At 40.6% G+C, this 23,993-nt stretch overlaps 2 protein-coding genes across 2 annotated transcripts; one reads left to right on the top strand and one right to left on the bottom strand.

Moving 5' to 3' along the window:
- Positions 1-2,099: 2,099 nt before the first annotated feature.
- On the bottom strand, positions 2,100-8,813 carry LOC110152660 (butyrophilin-like protein 1). The gene is made up of 9 exons (XM_020916447.2): positions 8,735-8,813; positions 7,720-8,070; positions 6,562-6,843; positions 6,220-6,420; positions 5,663-5,683; positions 5,546-5,572; positions 5,337-5,363; positions 3,478-3,504; positions 2,100-2,760 (listed from the first exon to the last, which is right to left on the bottom strand). Exons 1-9 carry the CDS (start codon positions 8,811-8,813, stop codon positions 2,276-2,278), a joined length of 1,500 nt encoding a protein of 499 aa, XP_020772106.2. The 3' UTR covers positions 2,100-2,275.
- A 6,902-nt stretch (positions 8,814-15,715) lies between these two features.
- On the top strand, positions 15,716-23,362 carry LOC110152662 (butyrophilin subfamily 1 member A1-like). The gene is made up of 9 exons (XM_020916448.2): positions 15,716-15,794; positions 16,341-16,688; positions 18,642-18,923; positions 19,280-19,447; positions 19,812-19,832; positions 19,927-19,953; positions 20,997-21,023; positions 21,236-21,262; positions 22,710-23,362. Exons 1-9 carry the CDS (start codon positions 15,716-15,718, stop codon positions 23,360-23,362), a joined length of 1,632 nt encoding a protein of 543 aa, XP_020772107.2.
- The last annotated feature ends 631 nt before the right edge of the window (positions 23,363-23,993 follow it).

Here is a 23,993-nt window from a genome sequence, read left to right on the forward strand (position 1 = left end):
GTGTATTGAAAAGCAGAGACACTACTCTGCTGACAAAGGTCTGTATAGTCAAGGCTATGGTCTTCCCAGTGGTCACGTATGGTTGTGAGAGCTGGGCCATAAAGAAGGCAGAATGCCAAAGAATTGAACTGTGGTGCTGGAGAAGACTCCTGAAAGTCCCTTGGACAGCAAGGAGATCAAACCAGTCAATCTTAAAGGAGATCAACCCTGAATATTCACTGGAAGGACTGATGCTGAAGCTGAAGCTTCAGTATTTTGGTAATCTGATGGGAAAAGATGACTCATTGGAAAAGTCCCTGGTGCTGGGAAAAATTGAGAGAGAAGGAGAAGAGGGCATCAAAAGATGAGATGGCTGGACAGCATCACTGATGCAATGAATATGAACTTGGGCAAACTCCAGGAGATGGTGAAGGACCGGGAGGCCTGGCCTGCTGTAGTCCATGGAATCACAAAGAGTCCAACAGGACTGGGTGACTGAACAACAACAATGGTGATTCTACATTTAACTTACTGAGAAACTTCTAAACTATTTTCCACAGTGGCTGCATCCTTTTACATTTCTCCACATTCTTTCCAACACTTGTTATTTTCCACTTGGTGAGGAGGGAATGTAGGGAGGACATAGAATATCTTGTCTTAGAGGGGATGATGTGATATTAAATTGTGGTTTTGAAGAAAGTGAGAAGCAAAAGTCACTCGGTTGTGTCTGACTCTTTGCAACCCCATGGATTCTATAGTCCATGGAGTTCTCCAGGCCAGAATGCTGGAGTGGGTAGCTCTTCCCTTCTCCAGGGGACCTTCCCAACCCAGGGATTCAGCCCAGGTCTCCTGCATTGTAGGCAAATTCCTTACCAGCTGAGCCACCAGAGAAGCCCACATTGTGGTTTATGTTTCCCAAATAACTAATTGTGTTGCACATATTTTTTCAGGTGTTTATTGACCATTTGCACGTCTTCTTCAGATAAATGTCTTTTCAAATCATTTGTTCATTTAAAAACTTGAATTGCTTTTTATTACTTAGTATTAAGAATTCTTTATATATTCTTTACACTAAACTCTGATGAATAATTTGTAAATATTTTCTCTCTTTCTATGAGTTGTCTCTTCACTTTTTGATAGTGTCTTTTGGTGCACAAAACTTTTAACAAAGTCAAATTTATGGTTTTATTTGTTTGGTTGTGCTTTTGGTGTCATAACTAAGAAGCCTAAACCAAGAGTTACACCTATGCTTACATTTAGATCTTTAATCCATTCTGAGTTAGTGTTCCACATATGATGTGAGATAGAGGCCAGCTTCATTCTTTTGCCTGGGGATGTTTACTTTTCCTTCACTGTTTATACTTCAATGTGCTCTCATTTGATTCTGGTTTCCCCAGACCTCCATCATCTTGACATCATGACATTTGTTAGAACTGGATTGTGATTGATATTTATTTTTTCTTTATCAAATTATCCTTGCATTTAAGATATAGTTTAGCTTCTCATCAAATTATAGTTTAACTTTTCTCCTTCAACATTTGAAAATAAAACTCTTCTGTCATTTTTATTCGGTGTTGTTGTGCATCTAATTTTTGTTTGAGCAATGCTACTAAAGTGTGATCCATGTGTGCATGTATGCTAAGTCACTTCAGTCATGTCCAGCTCTTTGTGACCCCATAGATGGTAGCCTGTCAGACTCCTCTGTCCATGGGATTCTCCGGGTAAGAATACTGGAGAGGGCTGCCATGCCCTCCTCCAGGGATCTTCCTGACTTAGGGGTCAAACCTGTCTCCTGAGTCTCCTGCATTGCAGGTGGGTTTTTTACCATTAGTGCCACCTGGGAAGCCCCAAAATTGTGATCCATAAATCAGTGCATATTTGTAAACTGTTTCTTACTAATTCTTCATGAAACAAATATAGAAATAAAGTATTACAAAATTTATAATGAATTGATAGAAAATGTTAGGTATATGATATTTAATAATAAAATTACCACTCATATGTCTTTGTACTCACTTCATCATTTCCAGTAGTTTACTCAGAAAAGTATGTCTGTGGTATATAATACATAATGCAAGAAACATTTACAACAAACCACAAGATGGGAAAAAGATTTTTGAGAAACACTGCTTGACGTGGCTGGAAACTTTGGTCATGCAGATTCATGGAGACTTAAGTCAAGAGGCTTCATAATCGGTGGTCCTGAGGACACCCGTCAGGACTGGAATCCTTGGGTTTACAAAAAATGGGCTACTATCTTCACAATTTACAGGTTTTTATTCTAAGTCACTTAATATCATGCATATGGGGAGAACTCCATGGATTTCAGTTTGAAGTAAGGATAGACTGACCCAGAGATGTTGGCCTGGTTGAAGGAGAAGATGTGGGTTCCATCAACCATGTTATAGAAAGAAATGTTACTATCCTCATAATCCAAGAATATCACAATCTTTTGTGGACACTTTTCAATCAGGAGAGACTCTTTGGAAATGCCTTGGTGAGAACAAGTGAGAGCCCTGTATTCACGTCCCTTCTTCTCTAAGACATTGAACTTCATCTTCTCTAGATCACTCTTCTCTGTGGGCTCGTCATAAATGCCTAGAGTCCATTCATCAATGTCCTTAAGGTCCACCTCCCAGTAATGTCTCCCTTTAGTGAATCCTTTCTGATCAAGTTTGAGAAGATTGCCACCTCCTTGCTTATTACATAATACTGCCTGAGGTTCCTTTGTGAAGTCAGAATTGTTCTGATGAACATTTTCATGATTGACACTCACAAGAACTGGAAGAAATAAAAAGGAAAGGATAAAGCCAAGATGGCACATTTCAGAAAACTGTTGTACAGGGGAAGCTTTAACAAAACAGAGCAAATGTGTAAGGAGTGGTGAAAAGAACACCTCTCCTCTGAAGGTGTGTGTGTTGGGGGAGGTGGAGATGGATGGGAGGGGGGTTTGATGTGTTCTCTTGCTACTTGTTCTTGCTGGCCATTCTATGCTACTTGTCTTATCTTTGCCATGGTCAGTGTTTTGACAGAGTGCCAGAGTGTGCAGTGATCTTTGAATGTTTACTGAAGAATGGTGTCCCTGTCATGTTCTCTGCAAATTAGTCCTATTTTCCTCAGTTAGTCACAGGCTCCATGTGATCTGACCTCTCTACAAAGAAGAGCTGAACTGCTATGTTGAGCCCTTTTTACTTAGTGTGGGGTCTCCTCAGCTGGGGGGCTATGTTAATTTCTGTTTCAGAACCAAGTGGACCCCACAGACAGGGAAGCTTTGTCAGTATTTGAAAGGGGAAGCACAACCAGAGTAGCTAATCCTAGCAGCAGTTGTCAGTTCAGGCTAACACTGAATGCTTCTCATGTCCTCCTTCTCATTACGAGAAGAGTAGTGCCTGTCTTTTCAACTAGGAGAAGATGTTAGGAAGGATAAGCAGGGTCACAGAGGGGATCTCGGAGGGCAGGTTAGAAGGGGGTCAAAAAGATAAATAAAGAACCACTTACCATGTTCAAACTGTTCCTTCCTCCAGTCTGAAACAGAGCAACATGAATTGAAACCAGGCAGAAGTATACCCAGGGGATGAAAAGGAGATACGATGATTTTCCTGACCCATCACCTTCTCGTGGTGACATTCCCTTCCTCCTCTAAACTCCTCAAACTCTGGTAGTGTCCAGAAACTACAGGACAAGTAGTATGCTTTCTGTGCTCTCAGATTAGAAACTATCACATAATTCAGCCTGAAGCTGGGGCTGTTCCCCAGCCTAAGCCAGGTTTGGAGACCCCAGGGGTAGGGCCTGATACCCTACATGCCACTCTACTGTGCTCTCCAGACCTCTGTGGGCCTCCTCATTGATGATGAGAACTATAAAATATATTTTTAATTTAATTCTATTCTATTCCTCCTCTAAACCCCTCTATCTATTTACAGCTTTTCTGGCCTATGATCCCCTTAGAGTTTAAGTTTATGACCAAAGCATTTAAATGAGCCCTTATTACTTCGACCCAGATTGTAATCGGATAGCTTATATTTTTCTCCAGAGACAGATTCCTAGTGGGAAAAAGAATTGCATCTGCTTCTGCCTGTGGCCACTTCTCTTATAACAGGCCTTGTGATTTTATTTGAAGACGGTATTCTCATTGAGTCTTGAAACAAATGGCAGATAAGGACCCATCCATAATTCTTGGCTGGAACAGCTCTATGGTCCCTCACTAAGCTGCCCTCCTGTCAGAAATGGAGCACTCGGATGCATGGAATCTATAAATATATGAGTCAAGGAGGATATCAGAGATCATGTATTCCAGTCTCTTCATCTAAAGAGATAAAGACACTGAATTCAAGAAATAAAAATAACCCTACTTCCCAGTTGTAATTGACAGATTTGGAATTAAAAATGTCAAAAGTTGTCCTTAGTACTTTGCTCACTCCTTTAGAAACAGAGGAACATTATTCAGTATCTCATAAAAGAAAACTCTTAACAGAACTGCTTAATCAGCTTTAATCCTTGGGAGGAGTTCCTCTGACCTTCTCTTATCAGAGCACTCATCAGGTTGTGTGTAGTTGCCTGGTTCCTAATTTCCTTCCCCCAGTGGACTTCAAGTTCTACAAGGTCAGAGATAATAACTTGTGCCACCAACATCTAGCATGCCTGGCATACAAAACTTGCATAGATATATATTCAAGGAATGACCTAGTGTGTTTTTGAGATCCAACACCATATTCCACACACACACAAACAGAAACACATGAGTTATAAACCTACGGAATACGTAGACACAGATTTCAGAAGGTATAAAACTAGCCAATTCCCCCTACCTCCAGATAAACATATTTATGCAGAAGATATTAAAATATTTTGAAAAACTGTTTTCCAACTTTTTCATACATAAACCTTCTCCCTCTATATTGAATTTTACTTTCTTTATTTCAAATAGGTAAAATAAGTAAAATCATAGTTAATATACTTTTCTGAATATAAAATATATTTTCTGATCTTTTAAAATTTATTTGCAGAGTAAAAATGCTGACATAATATATTCTTTATTCTTCCCAAATCTCCTCAAAGTCACTCTGAGTTCCATCTTTCCCTTCTCCATAGTGGAAGGGCTAACAAGTCACATTCATGTTGTGTCCTACCCTAGTCATGTAGTGGAATTGACTAGTCAGCAGTTATTTCTCCTTCATTATCAGCTCTGGAAGACAATAGGTTATTTGAGTCTGCAAATACAAAATACTACAGAGTGATACCAAATAAAAATTTCACAACTTTCAAGTGTGTGTACGTGTGTTTATATTTATGACTCTGCTTATTATGCTCAGAATACCAGAGGCATTTGACAAGACAAGGGCCAGAGGTTTACGTACCAGGATATATCAAGGCCTTCTTCCAGTCTAAAACAGAACAAATACAGGAAAGACAAGATGAGACATTAATCTGCAACCTCAAATTTCTCTTCCTTTCCATAATTTCTCTTCCACTAATCATCATGAATCCTTTAGTCTTTTCTCTGAGAATAGGGAATTGAGAACTTGTTGGACATCAGGACATCAGTGGACATGACTGAGTTGCTTACCTTTATTGTATAATGCCTTTCGTTGTTCTGAAAGAAACAACATTCAATGAGAGACCCAGAACAGGTGTGGAAAGGGGTACAAATTCTACACAGGGCATGAGAAGAAGTAAGACTCACCGAGCTCTTCCTCAAGCTCCCCTGAAAGAGAAAGATATAAAAAATCCATCAAATTGAGTTTTAGTTGCTCCTGAGCCCAGTGAGTAGCTAAATGAACTCAATTTGACCTTCTCTTAGGGATCCCATAGTGAAGCAGGTGAGAAGATTAACGAATATCTTTGTCAAATGTACAAGGGCAAGCTCTAAGAAAGGTTATGTGGGAAGAATCCTGGGGTCACACAGGAAGGGAAGTCCATGCTTCCTGGGAGTTTGATTTCTTAGGTGTTTCTGGAGTTTATTCTTGAAGGATAAAAAAGGAAGAGAAGATAAAGGAAGATATTTCTGCAAAGAGAAACAGGTTGGGGTACAGAGGCTTGAAAGGGCATGGTGTGGATTGGAGGCTTAATACCACTGCCCACAGATCTAACTTCCCATGTGGTTTTCTCCTTTGCATAGGACTCCCAGTTCTGTGGAATTCTTGGCACCCTGTATTTTCCTCAGGATTCTTCAACAACCCTGCACACACAGTATCTGCAGCTTTTCCAGGAACCTCTGATTTGACTTGCTGCCCGATTTACTTTTGTCTGACTGTGCCTCTTCCTTTTCTTTCGCCATCTTGTCTCTTTCCTGAGATGCTTTCTCCCTTTCCTTTACTTCTCTGTTTTTGGCTTTATGTTGTCTCCAGCCAGTGTAGCTGATCCCGATGAGGAGAAGCACCAGCACCGGGAGTGTCCCAGCCAGGGCTGTCTTCCATGGAGACGTTCTGGGGAAGAAGGGCTCTGACACAGGCATGTTGAGACACAGTGAGAGACCGACCTGGAGGAAGCCCCGCCCTCTCTCCCAGGCTCCCTTCCGCCCTACTTCACTCCTCCCTGCCTGGAACACACCCGGCTCTGCCTTGGGGTTTGTGCCTGACTGACCTGGAAGGAAGATGGCAGACGCTTTCTCCTGGCCAGAGACGGGGTTCTGGATAGAGCAGGTCACATTGCCCAAAGAGCTGTCCTTGACCACAAGAGATGCCTCCACATGGAACAGCCCATCTCCATCTTGACTCTGAGATTCAGAGAGGGATAGTAGTTTCTCTCCTGCCATGTCGCTCCACTGCACCCTGGGTTTAGGGAACCAGCCACCTGAGGAGCACAGAACTTGGATCCCGTTATCCTCAGGCCCCATCATGCGAACGTGAGGGGCAGAGCCCAAGCCTGAGGAGAAAAGACATGTCCCTGAGGCCTGTAGTCTTTGGTGCTCAGGAGTCCCTGAGGCTGAAGGTCTAATTGCCCTTCACTAGGCTGATAAGTAGGAGAAGGCAATGGCAGCCCACTCCAGTGCTCTTGCCTGGAAAATCCCGTGGACGGGGGAGCCTGGTGGGCTGCAGTCCATGGAGTCCCTAAGAGTCGGACAGACTGAGCGACTTCACTTTCACTTTTCACTTTCATGCACTGGAGAAGGAAATGGCAACCCACTCCAGGGTTCTTGCCTGGAGAATCCCAGGGACAGAGGAGCTTAGTGGGCTGCCGTCTGTGGGGTCGCACAGAGTCGGACACAACTGAAGTGACTTAGCAGCAGCAGCAGGCTGATAAGTAAACTGAAACTCAGAGTTCAAAACTGCTCACAGTCAGCATAAGGCTTACCTCTGATTCTGAAATCAATATGAAGTTGATTCTGAAATCAACTTAATGCTTTTGCACTGTACTAGGACTGAGAGAGCTTTGGGGTCATTCCAAGAAGGAAAAAGCACGGTGACAATCAAAGAAAGAGTGAGTTTAATACTACAAGTTGTCTTTCTCTTCTGACTGGGTAAAAAATTATTTGAAGGTGCCAGTATCTATCTGAATTAATACAAGTTAATAAATTTTTGAGATCTTTTTGGATACCAAAATATCTACAGAAAGATTGCCTCTTTTGCTGTTTAAAAGCCAAGCATGTGGTTTTGTCCTCATTGTACAGTTTAGAAAGCTGACATTCTGCAAGGTGACATGTAGAAGATCCTGAGAAACACCAGGCTAGGGATCCATACATTCTCAACTTTCCCTTTGCTTTATACCATGATACATGCACTTTGTGCTAAGTTAACATACCTATCACGTGCAGCTCCACAACGGCTTCCTGGGAGATGTGACCATCATTAAAATGACACCAATACTGGCCATTATCAGACGCACGGACATGTTGGATCAGCAGGGCCACAGCCCCTCTGCCGATGGAGTCCTCCGCCAACTCTGTCCTACCACGGTACTCCAGCATTTGCTCCCCGTCTTGTTCCTGCCCATTCTGGTACAGGAGCACTGCTGGGGAGAGCTGGGCTCGGTACCACCGGATCTGCATATGGGCTGCACTCTGCTCGGGGTACAACTGGCAGGGCAGAGTGGCATCTGTCCCTAGTGGGACCTTGATGGGCTGAGCTGGTCCCATCACAGAAAACCCGGACGCTGCGTGAAAATCAGAAACAGATTGGGGGAAGTGGTAGGGGAGGAGATGAGATGGTAGACCCACCTGCATTTTTTAATGTGAGACCCAAATGTATTTTTCTATTTGTGTTATTTTTTGATCTCCAATTAAAGAGACAGTATCAGAAAATGTCATTATTGAGACCTCATGGCTGGTTATCATCAAACCTGGAGTCTGAAAATTTCATCTTGAGGGGCCCCTTTTACTTTATGAAAGACGGACGCATGTCCCAGAATGAATAAACGTCTTGTCCCAGATCATAACCAGCTCAGGGATCCTGAGTCCAAATTCTTTGTTTTCAAATTTGGATTTTCTTGGCAGTATAAACATTACAAAGTATATTTTAAGAAAGAGTTACATCAAATTTAAACAGATCACTAAGATCACTCACACTCAATAAAAATTTAGATAAATATTATAGCTGTGGTTTTTATGAGGTCTGCTCAAAGGATGTTGATGTGAAGGAGATCACTCCCACCCTTCACCTGACTCATCAAGCCTTCTGTTGCCAGCAGACAGAGCTATAATTCTTCCCAGGTATAACTGCCTTTGAGAGGGTGCAGCGTTGGAACTGGTGGACCTACTGTTTAAAAAGAGCCACTGAAAACAAACCAACAAATGAAAGGTATTAGAGAAAACACTGACCTGGGGAGCCCCACATGGACACCCAGAGAAGGAGAGCGGGTAGAACACTAGCAGGAAAGAGGCCAGGAAAACCTGCCATCTTCTTCAGAGCAGAACATGGAGCATGCTGGAAGCACAAAACATTCACTCTGAGGATGTTGAGAAGGTGGTAAGAAGCCAATCAAGTGAAAGTTCTCAGAAAAAAGAAAAAAAATCCCATGTGCAAAAACTTGCTTTTATACACAGGATTTTGGCTGTTTTTGCTTACAGACCTTGAGACAAACACCACCAACTCCCAACCGTTCCCATATGGGTTTTTTTTTTTTTCCCCTCCCTCTTTTGTTTTTCTCAAAACCGTTTCCCCAGCAGGTGTAGGAAACGGTAAACCGTTCTCTTGTGTCCTGTGGGCTAGCTTGCCTATCTATGAATTCACCACCTTGCCAGGGCTCTCTTGAAATTGAAAACCTTGAGTTCAGTGGTGAGAAATGATGTCAGACACAAAATTCATCCACTTTCCTCAGTCAAACTATTTCTCCCCTCCATTCACTTGTTCATTCATTCATTCATATATTAATTTATTTTGCCCACAAATACTCTTGTGGCTTAATTCCTGAAAGGGAAGGGAGTTTTCTCCCCACATGAGCCCAGAGCTCAAGCCCTTTTTTTTCCAGGACCCACATGTCCCACAGACACACCTGCACGTCCCCACATGTGTTTTTCTCACCATTCAGGTTGAGCCAAGGGGGGTTTCTGGACCAAGCTCCTGGTCTCCTTAGCGCACCTACACGATCTGGCTCCAGTCACAATTTGCACCTGGTTGTCCTCATGGTCAGCATCCAAGGGTGTGGCTGCAGGTGATGAAAATGGCAGGTTTCTAATCTCAATTTCTAATTTCCTCAATTAGGAAAATATTCTCAGTAAGGAGGACAAATAAGGCTGCCAAGAAGAATGGGCATTTGAATGCCTCTTCAGAAATGCGTTTAATGAGAAAGTCTCAGCCTGCCTGCAGCACTGCTACTAACTTTGAAAGTGGAAGTAATAGTTCATCCCAGAGGACTTTGAACTGGACTGAGCTATAGCATGATAGAAACTCTAAAGCTGATTTGGTCAACAGTGTTCAGTATGGCTCCCTGCTCGCACCTGCAAAGGACAGAAATCGCATTAGCTGGGGAGACAGAATCATCTTCCTGTGTAATATCCAAGTCAGTTGGTCATCCAAATGCTTGATTCACAAAGTTAGATGATTTAGAGGATAAACCCTATAGCAGCACACTTCCTCCTACTGCACCATAGCTGACACTGGAAGCCGTGTGCAGAGCTGCATGGGGGACAATAAGACATCAGGAATGGAGACTCTGTGTTCTGAGAATATTGGGGCTCTGTTTCCAAAGAACTTTAGGGTCCCCCAACATAGAATAGATGTAAAAACACAGTGATAGAGTGCCAGATACAAAATGCTCACACAGAGTTTTCTTCCCATTTCACACTCTTTCCAAGTTGAATTCATGTTTTTTTCATGTCACACAAGGTTTACAGATAATCAGAGACAAAAGAAGCAATTGCATAAATATTAATATGTAAGTCTGGACAAATGAATACTGAAATCCTAAGTAAATATTCTCTGCAGATAGTGAGGTACATTTGACATTTTTAAGAAATCAAATGTACTGAGATATAATTTGCATACAATGGAATTCGTGGCTTTAGAACATGCATTTCAGTGAGGTCACACAAATGCTTACACTCATGTAACTACCACTTCATTGAACTATGGAACATTTTTGTCTCTTGAAATTTTCCTCACGTCCATTGTCCATCAGTCCTTTCCAAGGAGGGGGCGAAAAACATCAGTATTCTGATATAAATCATGATAGCTTAATCTTGCCTACTCTTAAACTTCACCAAAGTGGAGTCATATAGTATACACACTTTTGTGCTTGATTTCTTTGGCTAAACAAAACGCTTTTTTGAGGTTCAACCGCATTGTGTGTATCAGTGCATTTAAAAGTTTTTCTTGCCACATAATATTACACTGTTTGAATATAGGACCATATATTCTGCGATTTTCTTTGGGGTTATCTCCCTTCCTCATACAAGCCCATCTCCTTCAATCAAATTCTTTCACACCACTCTGGGCCGCGCTCCTCCATAAAACTATCCTGTCTTATTTTGGGGTCTGACACCTACCTTATTGTTTAGGTCTGAAACACTAAAGAATGGGAAGGGAAAACTGAAGGAGAAAAGGAACTATCTAAAAACATTATTTGCCTCTTTTGTTTACTTTGAGATGTATGATACGTCTTTGTGTATATGCTGCTGCTGCTAAGTCACTTCAGTCATGTTCGACTCTCTGCAACCCCATAGACGGCAGCCCACCCAGCTCCGCTGTCCCTGGGATTCTCCAGGCAAGAACACTGGAGTGGATTGCCATTTCCTTCTCCAATGCATGAAAGTGAAAAGTGAAAGTGAAGTCGCTCAGTCGTGTCCAACTCTTAGGGACCCCATGGACTGCAGCCCACCAGGCTCCTCCATCCATGGGATTTTCCAGGCAAGAGTACTGGAGTGGGGTGTCATTGCCTTCTCCAGCTTGTATATATATTCTATCACAAAATGTAGATAGACTAATATACATTTCCAACTGTTAGAAAAAATAAATTTTAAAAAGTCACATACATACTTAGGCGTTTTTCCCAATAATAGAGAATTGTTTGAGTAAAGCCAATTAATCTGTGAAGAATATTTAGAGGGAATTACACTGAATTACATACCAGCATTTGTGTGTTTGAGAGAGAAAGGTGAAAAAGGGCAGAGAGGGAAAGAGCTACAAGGTGTTATTAATTTTAAAGAGCAGTTTTTAAAACAATGTGAACAGTATGATCTTGTTGTTTGCAAATAATAGAAAAATCACAGCAAAATAATAATAGGATATGTATTTCTGAGTGGAGCAAATAAAGGTGCTTCTGTCTATAACTTTGGTTATCTCTAATTTTCAGATTTCTTTGACTTAAAAAACTAAAGAATAATGTGTGTATATAAAAATCTTAATGCAAATATGAAAGCATATTAGGAAGGATTCATTCATAGGAGATGAAGGATTAGAGAAACAATCAGCATTCTTGGGAATGAAAAATTGTCTTAAAGTAGAAAACAAATGGAGGTGTCAGCTCTCAGAGTACACACTGCTGAAGATCAAAATATTGGGTTAGAAAAAAGCAGTTACTATGTGGTACTTTAAATCAAAAAGATTTTAAAAATTAGGAAATATAGGTTGAGCCAATCCACCCAGAACTTCAACATTCACCTAGAATGTTTCCCAAAGTGAAAAGATTAGGGGCAAGAATCAGAAGGAAGGGTACTTCACAAAAAGCTGACTACTGCAGAAGAGTCATTTATACATGAATTCTTGTAACATTTTAGAGTCACAAACAACTGAACAAAACACAAAACCTCAAAGTTCCAGGGTGCAGAAAAATTTGTTATGTACAAAAGAAAAAAAAATCAGATTCCATCATACACACATGTCATTCAATAGTAATTACTAGAAAACAATTGAATGGAGTCTTCATTTTTGTCAACAGAATTTCAATTAGCAATCAAGTGAAGAAAACAAAGGGAGAATTTCATTCTAGTCAACTGAGGATTATAATTCAGGAGACAGATTCAGAAGCTCAGAGAACTCTCCCACCTGTTAGAAGTTGAAGGTACAACTGTACACATTTCTAAGACAAAAGATTGTCATCAAAATGACATACTGACATCTTACATGAAAAGTTCACCAGAGATAGTCCAGGTAACCACATGCAAAGCAAGTAGCAAGTCTCTATGATTCCTTACAGAGTCAGGAAAGAATGCTATTCTTTTAAGAAGTTACATTGCTAGTATTAGAAGAAAGAAAAAAAACAATTATCTTTATAGTCAAGCCAGCATTCTCACCTTTGAGGAGGTCTGGTTAATGTACAATGCAGAAGTACATTACATATTACAGGGGGATGAAAGAGACCCAAACAGACAGACAGAGAGACAGAGAGAATTTTGTGCTTAAATTTCCTTGTCCAGCTTTAAAATATAAATTTTGTTTCATCACTTTCCTGAGTAGAAACTAGAATTTTCTAAGCAACAAAATTAGCATTAAGGGCAAAAGAAAATTCTGGACAAGCAAGGAATCAGAAGCTTTTTTTTTTTTTTTCTCATAAAACTTCTCTTATATGAAAAGTGAAGGTTGCAGGTTGAAGACAAGGGCTTGGAGCAGGGAAAAGGTACAAATACTTCTGGGCTACATCCCATAGTTGTTTACTCCCACTCTTTGTTATGTGACCGGGAGTAAAGTGAAAGATAGGTGATTTAGTAGATGTGTTCTGGCAGTATGGGCTTCCTAGGTGGCTCAGTGGTAAAGTATCCTCCTGCTGTTGCAGGAAACTCAGGACACTTGGATTTGACCCCTGGGCGGGGAAAGTCCCCTGGAGGAGGAATGGCAACCCTGATATTCTTGCCTGGGAAATCCCACGGACAGAAGAGCTTGGGGGCTACTGTCCATGGGGGTCACAAAAGTTAAACACGACTTCAAGGCTGAGCACGCATGCATGTCCTGGCATTAGTCACCTAGAAACGGAGGAATCATGGGCTGACTTAATCTCCTTTTTCTGATACCTTCTTCCAATAGAGTATTTGCCTCCATGGTGACTGCATGGTTTTCCTGCGGTGGTGACTTCATAAATTTTAATCGTTTTCCAAAAGTATGATAGCATTATTCATACTCATGTCAAACCCCTGCCTATTTAGAAAATGCAAATCCAAATCTCTAGTGAGATTAGATACTTAACCAAGTTTCAAAGAGAATACTTGAAAGAAGCAGATATTTTGGTATTAACTTTATAGGCAGATCTGGGGGAGGCTTGGCACTCTAAGCACACTGGAGGAAGGAGTTAGGTAAATGTCATACTGGGTCGTTCTACTAGTCATATTGTAAGTGGATTTCTATTAATCAAAAACTGAGAGAAATTGTTAAATCTCACCAAGTCATAAAGTAAAAGATTTGATGTGGCATAGTTGTTATATTATTTAAAACCTCTCTAGCTTCATTTATATGTTCTGGAAATGTTCTGTTCATTTCTGATTAATTGTGGTTATAAACTTTTTTGAGTTCCAAACTGATTTTGCATTTTTTAATTCTGCTGTAGGCTGTTAGCACCATGCGGTTCTTGGAAGTTATGTGCTCATGATGAATGCCAGTATTTGAAGGGATCATCTCGTTTCTTTGAGTGATTTCTCTCTGAACTTTATTTTTATTTAAAAATTAACACTACCATATTTAAAACTTTGTTAGACTATGTCTGGTTTGTGAAACGGAAAGTGAAATTTGCTCAGTTGTGTCCGACTCTTGGCAAAACTATGGACTACAGAGTCCATGGAATTTTCCAGGCCAGGATACTAGAGTGGGTAACCTTTCCCTTCCTCAGGGGATCTTCCCAACCTAGGGATCAAACCCAGGTCCCCCGAACTGCAGGCAGATTTTTTATCAGCTGAGCTATCAGGGAAGCCCCATGTCTGGTTTATACTTGTTTATATCTTGTTACTATGTCTCTTACAATCCATACAGAGATGTTCAATCTTAGATCCAGAATAGCAAAAATGTAAATTAGAATTTTTAAAATTTTTTCAGACTCTAACTCAGAATGTCTGTCATTCTAGGCAAGAAAGGCAATTATTCTAGAACTTGTAGGATTTGAAGGATCTTCAAAACACAAATCAGTTATGCAGCCACACAGCAGAATGTAAAAGTTACTGACACTTTTCTAAGTGCTTTATGTATACTAATTCATGTAATCCTCATGACAGCTTAGGGTAGGTACTATTATTAAACCCATTTTCAGATGAGAAAACTGAGGCACACAGAGAGCTTATGTAACTTGATCAAAACCATGAGCTTGTAAGTGACCTTACCAAGATTTTAACTCAGCCAATCAAGTTCTAATATTTACATTTTATTAGCCTGGATAAACGACTGAAGCGACTTAGCAGCAGCAGCAGCAGCCTGGATAAATACACTCTCAGAGAAAAAGAAGTCTCTGGATTTTGATCCTTTCCTTGGAAGTGCGCAATTATTAGATGGATTTATTATTCATGCCAGGTCAAAGTTCTCTTTTCTTATCTTATTTGGCTTTCAGTTTTGAATACGTTGGCAAGATAGAGGAGAATTGCACTCTGAGAGTGTCCCGAGCAGGGGCCATCTTTCTTCTAGTTTTCTGAAACCCTTTAAAAAAAAACCTAAATCTTCCTTCAGGACTCCAAGATTTCTAACGTCTTTTCTTCCCTTGGCATCTTAGAGCAAGTATCACGGGAGACATCTGTAGGCAGCCCGCAGAGGGGAACCTGGAGGAACGACAAAGAGTATGTATTCCTGGTTCGTGGCAGCGTCAGTGAGAACTTCCAGGATGCCTTCATCGCCCTAAGAAGAACTTGGAAGATGTGAACAGTCTGTGTGAGTGGTACATTTTCTTGATGATGGACAAGAGGGAGGGAAGTGAGAGAATCTGGTCAAAGACTCTGGGGGTAGACAGAGGACAAGCCAAGTTGTATCTGCTCCTTCCTCGTATACGAATGTATGGTGAGAAAATCTGTTGAGGCCAGAGCAAGGTTTATGCCCAAGCCATCTCTCTCAGTGGCTGCTCACTGCCTTTTCTCTGCCTTTCCATCCCTTGGATAAAGTGTTCTTCTTCAGAGGGGTTTAGAGAGACTGTGGTCAGATTTATCACGTCAGAGCATGGCTGTTGAAATCAAGACTGTTTTCTGGGAAAAGGGGAAACAAAAGGCCCTCTTTTGTGAACGTCAAAGGCTTCCCTGATGGTCCCTGAGAAAGACACTAGGGTTTCAGGAGACCATTTCTTAGAAGTCCTGTGAACTATGTAGCTATAATCTTTTTTACCTTGTGGGTCCCATTTTTATCTTTACTCCAGCTATTTTCAGGACCCCCTCAGTGTCATACTGTTCTCTACTCTGGAGAAGATGGTGTGTTCCCCAGACTTCTCTCTGCTAAGAGACCTCTTTCTGATCCTGCTTTTCCAGATGTCCATGTGGGGCTCAGGTAAGAATAGTTTATATTTTCTATACCTGGATTCTCTTACCCTCTGAGTAGAATCATTAAACCACTCTGCCGTGTCTCCTATAGACCTAGGTTAATTGCAAATCTTTTACTTTGATACAATATTGCATTTGCCTATACACAGGGCAGATAAATCACTATTATTTTAGAGGTAAGGACCAGGTAGAATTTCTTTTCTGTTGTCTTCTAATTCATTTGGATCTCAATTTCTGGAGGAATGCATTGCTGATGCCCAAGATCTGCCCAAAATCTGCTTCATGATTTTCCAGCACTCCTTCATCTTCCTCCAATGAATTTACTACCATTGCAATTTAAAAATCATCTGTTTAACATGAAATCACTGTGCTGACTGTGAGCTCCCTTGTCTTGTTCACTGCCATCTTCAGCCTGAATATGTGTGACAAGTTACTGCTGTGTTAATGAGAGAGAGAATGCCCATGGGTCTCTGGGACCTGTGATAATGCTGTATTCTAAAAGGCACAGGCAGGGTATTGCAATATTCTTTTCACTTGTGACTCCATTCCACAGACTCCTTTTCAGTGACTGGCCCCTCGGAACCCATCGTGGCCATGCTGGGTGCAGACACGGTGCTGCCCTGCCGTGTATACCCAGCCATGAATGTGGAGAGCATGGAGATCCGGTGGTTTCGCAACCAGTTCTCAGAGGCTGTGTTTGTGTATCAGAATGGAATGGAGCAGGTGGGAGAACAACTAGTAGATTTCAAAGGGAGAGTCGAGTTGGTGAAAGACTACATCACTGAGGGGAGAGTAGCTGTGAGAATCCACAGCCTCCGGGTCTCAGACAATGGAATGTACAAGTGCTTTTTTAAAAAAGGAACTGATTTCGAAGAAGCCGTTTTGGAGCTAAAGGTGATAGGTGAGTAATTATCGGAAAATACAGATCACTGTAAGGGAAATGTAAGTGTTCTACATTTGATTTGGGGAGGAGGATGGTGAACAAGAGGCAACAAGTAAGTATCCTTGGAGGTGTTAACATCCTAGGCACTGAATTTAACCTCAAATCCTCTATTTATCCTATTTATGCATTTATTTTGATGTACTTTAAAAACAAATTATTTCCATAAATATCTATCATAAAAATAGATCATTTATTTCCTTCTATGTCTCTCCTCACATATTTTGAGGTAAAGCATCATAATTAGCAAAATGTACCATTACGCCCAGAGATGAGAATCCCAGTTAGCTACCGTGAGGGACAGAGGCTTAACTGGAAGTGTTAGTGGTCCAGTCCCGAATGCACTGTTTGGAGGAAATGAGGGTTTGACAGAGTAGATTGAGATGCTGCTTAGTTGTGCTTGTTTTTTAATTTCATATACATGGACTCTTTTATGTCTGCTTTGTTGTGTGGTTCTTTTGGTTTTTGTTCACCATTATGTTTGAGATTTTCCTATGTAGTTCATTGAATGTAGTTGTAGTAGTTCATTTCTATCTCTTTTTTGTTTGTTTGTTTTGTTTTTTACATTTAGATCTCACATATGTAGAAACATATTTTTGGTATAAAATTTCATGATAGGTTCAAAATACTTTTTTGTAATGTATCTATTCACTTATCTCCATACCAATTGCTCTGTACAGTACATTGCTTCCCATAAACTTCCTACAGATAACTAGCGTAAGTCTAAATTTTCTATCTGGTTATAATGATTTATCTGTCTATTTCTTTGGTATTTCCATTTCTAAAACTTTATACTCTCTGCCAAGACAAAAATATTGTTTTTCTAGTTGTAAAGTTTTTCTCATTCTTTGAATATGTTAGGTTTACCTTAAATTAATACTCTCATTTGATACTATTTGTCAAAATATCTATACACTCATTTTATCTTCTTCTTTGTGTATAACTTTAGTGGAAAAGTCTAATCCACTAGGTCTTGAAGGAAAGAGTGACAAACTCTCCTAAGCCATGTTACTGTGATCTCACTTTAATATCCTCCCAGGAAGAGGTCAAAGCTTTCAGAGTTACAGAAATAACCTCATGTAAGTGACAGCATTTTTCAGTACCTTTGCTATGTTAGTTTCTTGACTTCTGGGTATGAAGACAAGTCCAATCTTTTAGAAGAAGTTTGTTGAATAGGAATGAGCCAGACATGGTGGAGCCATATTTTGTGATATCAAGTTTTATAAAGACAAATAATATATAGTCTTAGAAGTCAGAACAGTTATCATTCTCAAAGACGTGGTGGATTCATCTAGTATTCTGGTAGTGTTATATTTTAACACGGGTCTTAGTTGTGTGAATCTACTAGTAGACCCAGCCCGTGCAAAATTGAAGAAGAGGAGGAGGAGTGGAAGGAAAAGAAAGGAGTGAGAATGGAAAAGTTAAAATGTCTTGACTCTTTCATGGACTCACTTTACCATGTTACATATTCATCTTTTAGGTAAGCTTTACTCAGAGCAAGAAAGAAAACTTGGAAAAGGAAATTATTTAAGGAAGTGACTATGAAAAATCTCAACTTAAGCAGCAGATGAAATAGACATGTGATATAGATACAGTAATTTTTTTCTGAAAGAATTTAACATCGATAGATTTTACTCTGTTCCTTCCCTATTATCCTTCTATGGCCAATTGCAGATATGCTTGTGTAGAGGAGATATGACAGACATTGGTATAAGTCCCAGAATCAGCTTCAATGCTCTTTTACCTTTTGAACTTCAGATAACCATTGATCTCATGGGGAAAGAAAAGAACCCCCTTCCATCCCCTGAGAACTATGGTGCTTTGTCCATCTTTCTCCACTGGTGTAGCTGTGAAATATGAGGAACTTCTGGACAAAAACTCTCCAAGTCTCAGATGAATGACTTTCCTCTCCAGGTCTAGGTTCTGATCCTCGTGTTTTCTTGGTGGGTCCAGAAGATGGAGGAATAAGGTTGAAGTGCACAGGCAAGGGATGGTTTCCCCAGCCTGAAGTACAATGGGAAGACGCGAAGGGAGAGAAGATCCCATCTGTCTCTGAGGACGAGATACAAGATGATGATGGCTTGTTTCAGATTGAGGCATCCCTCATTGTGAGAGACAGCTCAAAGACACAAGTGTCCTGTTCCATGAAGAACCCCTTCTTTGGACAAGAGCAAGTGGAAACCATTTTTATCCCAGGTCCGTGCTGCTCATTTGGGAGGTAGGAGAGGAGTAAGGAAGGGATACGGCCTTCCCTGATGGCTCAGTGGGTAAAAAATCACCTGCAAATCAGGAAGCACAGGAGATGTGGGTTTGATCCCTGGATCGGGAAGATTCCCTGGAGGGAGGAAATGGCCACCCACTCTAGTATTCTTACCTGAGAAATCCCATGGACAGAGGAGCCTGCGGGCTCCGTACCATAGGGTTGCAAAGAGTCAGAAATGACTGAGTGCCTAAACACACTCACACATGCAAGGAAGGAATATTTAGCACATGGGATGGGATAGGCTTGCTTGGCATATGTTTTTAATCAGGTTTTGGGGATCCTGTGTCAGAATCCTTCTTCCCTAGGCCCTCTCCTTGGAAGGCAGCATTTGCTGTGACTTTGGTGATACTTGGGATTTCGGTTGGTGCTATTGTGTATTTGACCTTGAAGGAACGACGGGGAAAGAAGAAACTATCAAAAGTCAAGGGAGAAAAGGAGAAAGAAAGTAAAGTTAAAGGTAAAACTGGGCATCAGACTTGGTGGGGATATGTGACTTTATGGATTTGTTAACATGGCTGCGCATGTGGATGGCATTTTTGGGGAATGCAGAGATATGTGTAAGAATGAGTTAAAGCCCCAAGACCTCCAACAAAACATAGAGCTCAACAACTTCCTGAGGAAAAAAATATTATAATTGAGTCCACTGGAGAGGGAAAAATCACTGGTATAGGCATAGAGCTTATTTTTTTAATGGTCATAATAATAATTCTCAAAGGATTATTTTTTGTTCTAGATATATGGAAGTAGCATTTAGAATCTGGGCTAAGTAACATAGTCTAGAAAATATTTTCTGTTAAACCCATTTTTTTTTTCCTTTTTAGAATCACTTGAGAGAGAGCTTGGTAAGTTTTCCATTTTCATTGCTCTAAAATAGGAGATAGAGTCCTTACTGTATGCTGTATGTCTGGCATCTCACAGACTATTATTCCTTTTCAGCCAAAAGGAAAGAATTATATCAGCAAGGTGAGTTATACTGCTGTTATAGTTGGGGAAACCCTTTCATCGGCCCTTTTCTCCTGGTTGTATTCTATTTACCTTGTTAGTGAGAGAGGGACCGACTACCCTAAACAGTATAAAATGGTCAAACACGTGATGTCCAGCACTGAACAAATAACAGCAGCTTTTTAAACACATATATCCTCACATATATATTCACATCCTGGGATAGAAAGACACCGCGTGCTATGCCGGAGCACGTGGAGGTTGCACTTGAGAGCAGAATGAATAGAGCAAGGTCTGTGGGAGGCAGGTTTTGTAGTAACAAGAGAATGAGGTGACCCTGTTTCTGTGGAAGTATGTAATTGGCTTGTTTGATTAATTGTGCACTCTGACAGAGAGGTAAAATTCATTAGGTTGAAGATCAGGTAAGGTTCAGCTGTTTTAGCCCACAGGGAAATTAGCTGAGAGGGGAGACTTTCCTGATGACTAGAGGACCTATCTAGTGAGAGCGGGTTGTCCTTTGTTGTTTAGTCGCTGAGTTGTGTCTGACTCTTTGTGATCCTATGGACTGTAGCCAACCAGGCTCCTCTGTCCAAGGGATTTCCCAGGCAAGAATGCTGGAGTTGGTTGCCATTTCCTTCTCCAGAGGATATTTCTGATTCAGGGGTTGAATCTGGGCCTCCTGCATTGCAGGCAGATTCTTCACCATCTGAGCTGGAGCAGGAGAACCCCCAGTTAGGCATTTGGAACCCTGTGAAGCTCAAGGGTATCAAGGCAGCACACAAAATTTTAGGCTTTCCAATATATTCTCAAAACTTAAGCCTACCTTTTCTTTCTCCCCAACCAAAAAAAAAAAAAAAAAAAAAGAACCTGCTTATTTTATCATAGATGTAGAATGTGAAAAATGTGAGAAATAAAACTGGATATGTAAAAGAAGATAAGTACATCAGAATTGTCATTGAGATCATAAACACAAATATACTGTACTATGGTAAATCCTCAGATTTTCACGTTCTGAAGTGACGTTCCTGTAAATGGGAGAAGCTAATGTCTTTGTTTTATTTCAGACTGGAGAAAAGCTGAGTTATATGCTGGTGAGTAACTGATATTGTCTTGGGGCTTCAGGTACTTCTGGATTTCGTGAGGCATTTTCAGAGCATTTTTCAGATAGGAGCTATCCTCGGGAGATTTTACTTTGAATCTAGGAGTCCAAAAAAACACAAGGGGATAAAAGGAGAAACTTCTCACTAGTTCAGAGGACACGTACTTAGCATATTCTTCCATCTGATTTTTTTTTCCTTTTTAGACTGGAGGAAGGAACAGTTCAAAGCAGGTGAGTTACCTTACTATTATTTGTCTCTTTTAATCTCTTCTATACAGTTGAGAAACTTTGTATAAACTCCCAACAATACTTAACTGGTTATTCACTTCATGGCTTTCACTTCAATCTAACGCAGAAATGTTACCAGATTTCTTACCATTCTGACATCATTCATTCATTCAGCATTAAATTATGCAACTATTTACTTAGTGCCAAGTAAATAAAGTGGATTTGGTCTCTGACTTTATGGGAAAGTGCATGTACAAACTGTGATGCCTTATGAAGGAATAAGAGATTGCCATGAAGAAAAAAATGGTGGATTAAAGGAATTCCCTTGAGGAATTTATATTTAGTCTGAGACTTAACTGCTACTGTAGATCTATTCATTCGAAAGAGAGTAGTTCAGTCAGAAGGATGTCGGCTGTGTACTCAGTCTGAGATAGAGAAGGGCTTGTTGCATCTCAGTACAAGTAGAAAATGGGCCCTGACCATCTTACAGTCTTCCCCAAGTCACAACTCTCTATTTCCACTTCTTGCTATTCACTCTGAATATCCCTGTATCCACAAACATGGCCTAGTTAATTTAATCCTCCAAAAATTAAAATATATTGTAATCATTCACATACACATTCTTATGAGAAAAATTTTAGTTATTGAAGATGTTTGGTTTGACCAGAAGCAGATTCATTACTACTAGTGTTAACACTATTGCTACTATTACTACAGGTATTAGTGTTACTATAACCATCAGAAGCTAAAATTTACCAAGTGTTCATCATGGACAAAATATAGTACTAAGTTCTCTGCATATTATCTCATTGTCTTCTCACAGTAGTTCTATGCTGAGGCATCATAATTATGTATACCTTCATGAGATTAAAGTGGGGCCAAGAGAAGCAAAGTAACTTCAAGACTGCCACTACTAAAAGCAGAGCAATTATCAAATTCATATCTTTCTGACCACAGAGCCTGGGATTTAAACCATTAAAAGTATAAAAAGAGTGTAAGATAAGAACTATAGATGGCTTAGTTATTACCTAATCACACAGAGAACTAACCCCAAAGAAACATAAATGAAAGTGAGCACATTGTGATTGGAAATAAGAAACGGTTTAATTATTAAGAGCAAGCAGTAAAGCAATCGGCATTTGCAGGTTAGAGAAGCCTCAACTTGAAATATATGACCATGGGGATTTTGAGAGACAGAGTTCTTGGTTAAGTGTTCTCAGTCTGTCTGGAACACATGGTTACTTAGGGTCCTATCCATCCCTGGCCTTCTATGACCTACACACCACATGTCTCCTGTGAATAAACATAGGATATAACATACATTGTTTTACCTAATCTTCCATTTTTCTCTTTTTTTCCTCCATTCTCCTTTCCCTATAATTTGCATCTTTCCTAAAGCCAACCAGTCTCCACTGTGGAATGACCTTTATTTTCCCCTCCATACCTGCAGTGGCTTTCACTCTGAATCCGGAAACAGCTCATCCCAATCTCGTCTTATCTGAGAACAAACAACGCATTTCTTTAAAAAATAATGTTCCCCAGAATGGTGATGCCCCAACACACGAAGAGCAAGGGGAGTCTGAAGCCATCTTCAGTGTTCTGGGCGAGAAGTCCCTCACCATGGAGAGGCAATACTGGGAGGTAGAAGTAAAAATGAGGAAAGAAGGTGGATCTGCAACTCGATGGGCTCTGGGCATTTGCTCAGAGACAGCGAAGAGAGAGGGCTGGTTTGTAGAAAGGCCAGAGAAGCATTTCTGGGTTTTGATATACAAGGAAGGAAAAGTCATTGTTCCCACCTCCCAGGAAATCTCTCTGTCACTGAGGCAGCAGCTCCACAGGATAGGAGTTTTCCTAGACTGGGAAGCTGGGAACTTGTCCTTTTATAACATGGCCGATGGGTCCCACATTTATTCTTTTACTGACATCGCCTTCTGTGGGAACTTTTTTCCTTATTTTAGTCTTTGGGGTACTGGTACATCTTTGACCATCTGCTCAACTTCAGATCATCCTGAGAATTGTCCTGATTCTTCTCCAAAGACCTCTCTAACTCATTTAAATAGCTGTGAAACAAGCGTCCCCCAAGAATCTAACTCTCTATTATAAGAAGTGAGTGTCAGCACCTCGCTGCCTCTGCTCAGGCTTCTTACAGGTATGTTGTTGAGGAATGCTGTCCTTCTTGAAGAGCAGGTCATTCTCATTAGGTTTAAATTCAGCCTCTTTCAAAGAGAGATAGAGGGAGAAAGAGAAATGGGCAGCTAAAAATGTCTGGGGGAATTTCCTCTAGCGTCATCTTTGGAGAAGTACTCGATATGGACAACAATGATTTGTCACAAGGAAACTCCAAGTAAACACATGGGCCTTTCTTCAGTCCTGGTATTTATTGTATTTTGAAGTAAAGATGTTTAAAGCTACATTTAAAGTGGAAGTCTCTGTTGTCACTATTTTTGTTATCAAATATGAGGAGGGTTGTTGTTGCTCTTTAGTTGTTAAGTCGCGTCCAGCTCTTTTGCGACCACAGGGACTGCAGGCCACCAGACTCCTCTGGAATTTCCCAGGCAAGAATCCTGGAGTTGCCATCCCCTTCTCCAGGGGATCTTTCTGACCCAGGGATCAAACTGAACATCTCCTGCATCTTCTGCATTGGCTGGCAGATTCTTCACCAGTGAGCCACCTGGGAAGCCATGGAGTTGGGAGTGATGTTTAAAGGGAAGGGTACCAGGTGAATACTACTGTT

Source organism: Odocoileus virginianus, chromosome 27 (assembly GCF_023699985.2).
Source record: "Odocoileus virginianus isolate 20LAN1187 ecotype Illinois chromosome 27, Ovbor_1.2, whole genome shotgun sequence".
Taxonomy (NCBI): Eukaryota; Metazoa; Chordata; class Mammalia; order Artiodactyla; family Cervidae; genus Odocoileus; species Odocoileus virginianus.

Bases quoted from the DNA above. Each gene is read 5' to 3' on its own strand.
- LOC110152662 (XM_020916448.2), top strand. From the start codon at position 15,716: ATGGTGTGTTCCCCAGACTTCTCTCTGCTAAGAGACCTCTTTCTGATC. The intron at 19,954-20,996 runs GTGAGTTATACT...GTTTTATTTCAG, and splicing joins GAAAGAATTATATCAGCAAG to ACTGGAGAAAAGCTGAGTTA. The intron at 21,024-21,235 runs GTGAGTAACTGA...TTTCCTTTTTAG, and splicing joins AAAAGCTGAGTTATATGCTG to ACTGGAGGAAGGAACAGTTC.
- LOC110152660 (XM_020916447.2), bottom strand. From the start codon at position 8,813: ATGGCAGGTTTTCCTGGCCTCTTTCCTGCTAGTGTTCTACCCGCTCTC. The intron at 6,421-6,561 runs GTCAGTCAGGCA...TGCCTGTGTCAG, and splicing joins GTCTGCCATCTTCCTTCCAG to AGCCCTTCTTCCCCAGAACG. The intron at 5,364-5,545 runs GTAAGCAACTCA...GTTCTGTTTTAG, and splicing joins AAAGGCATTATACAATAAAG to ACTGGAAGAAGGCCTTGATA.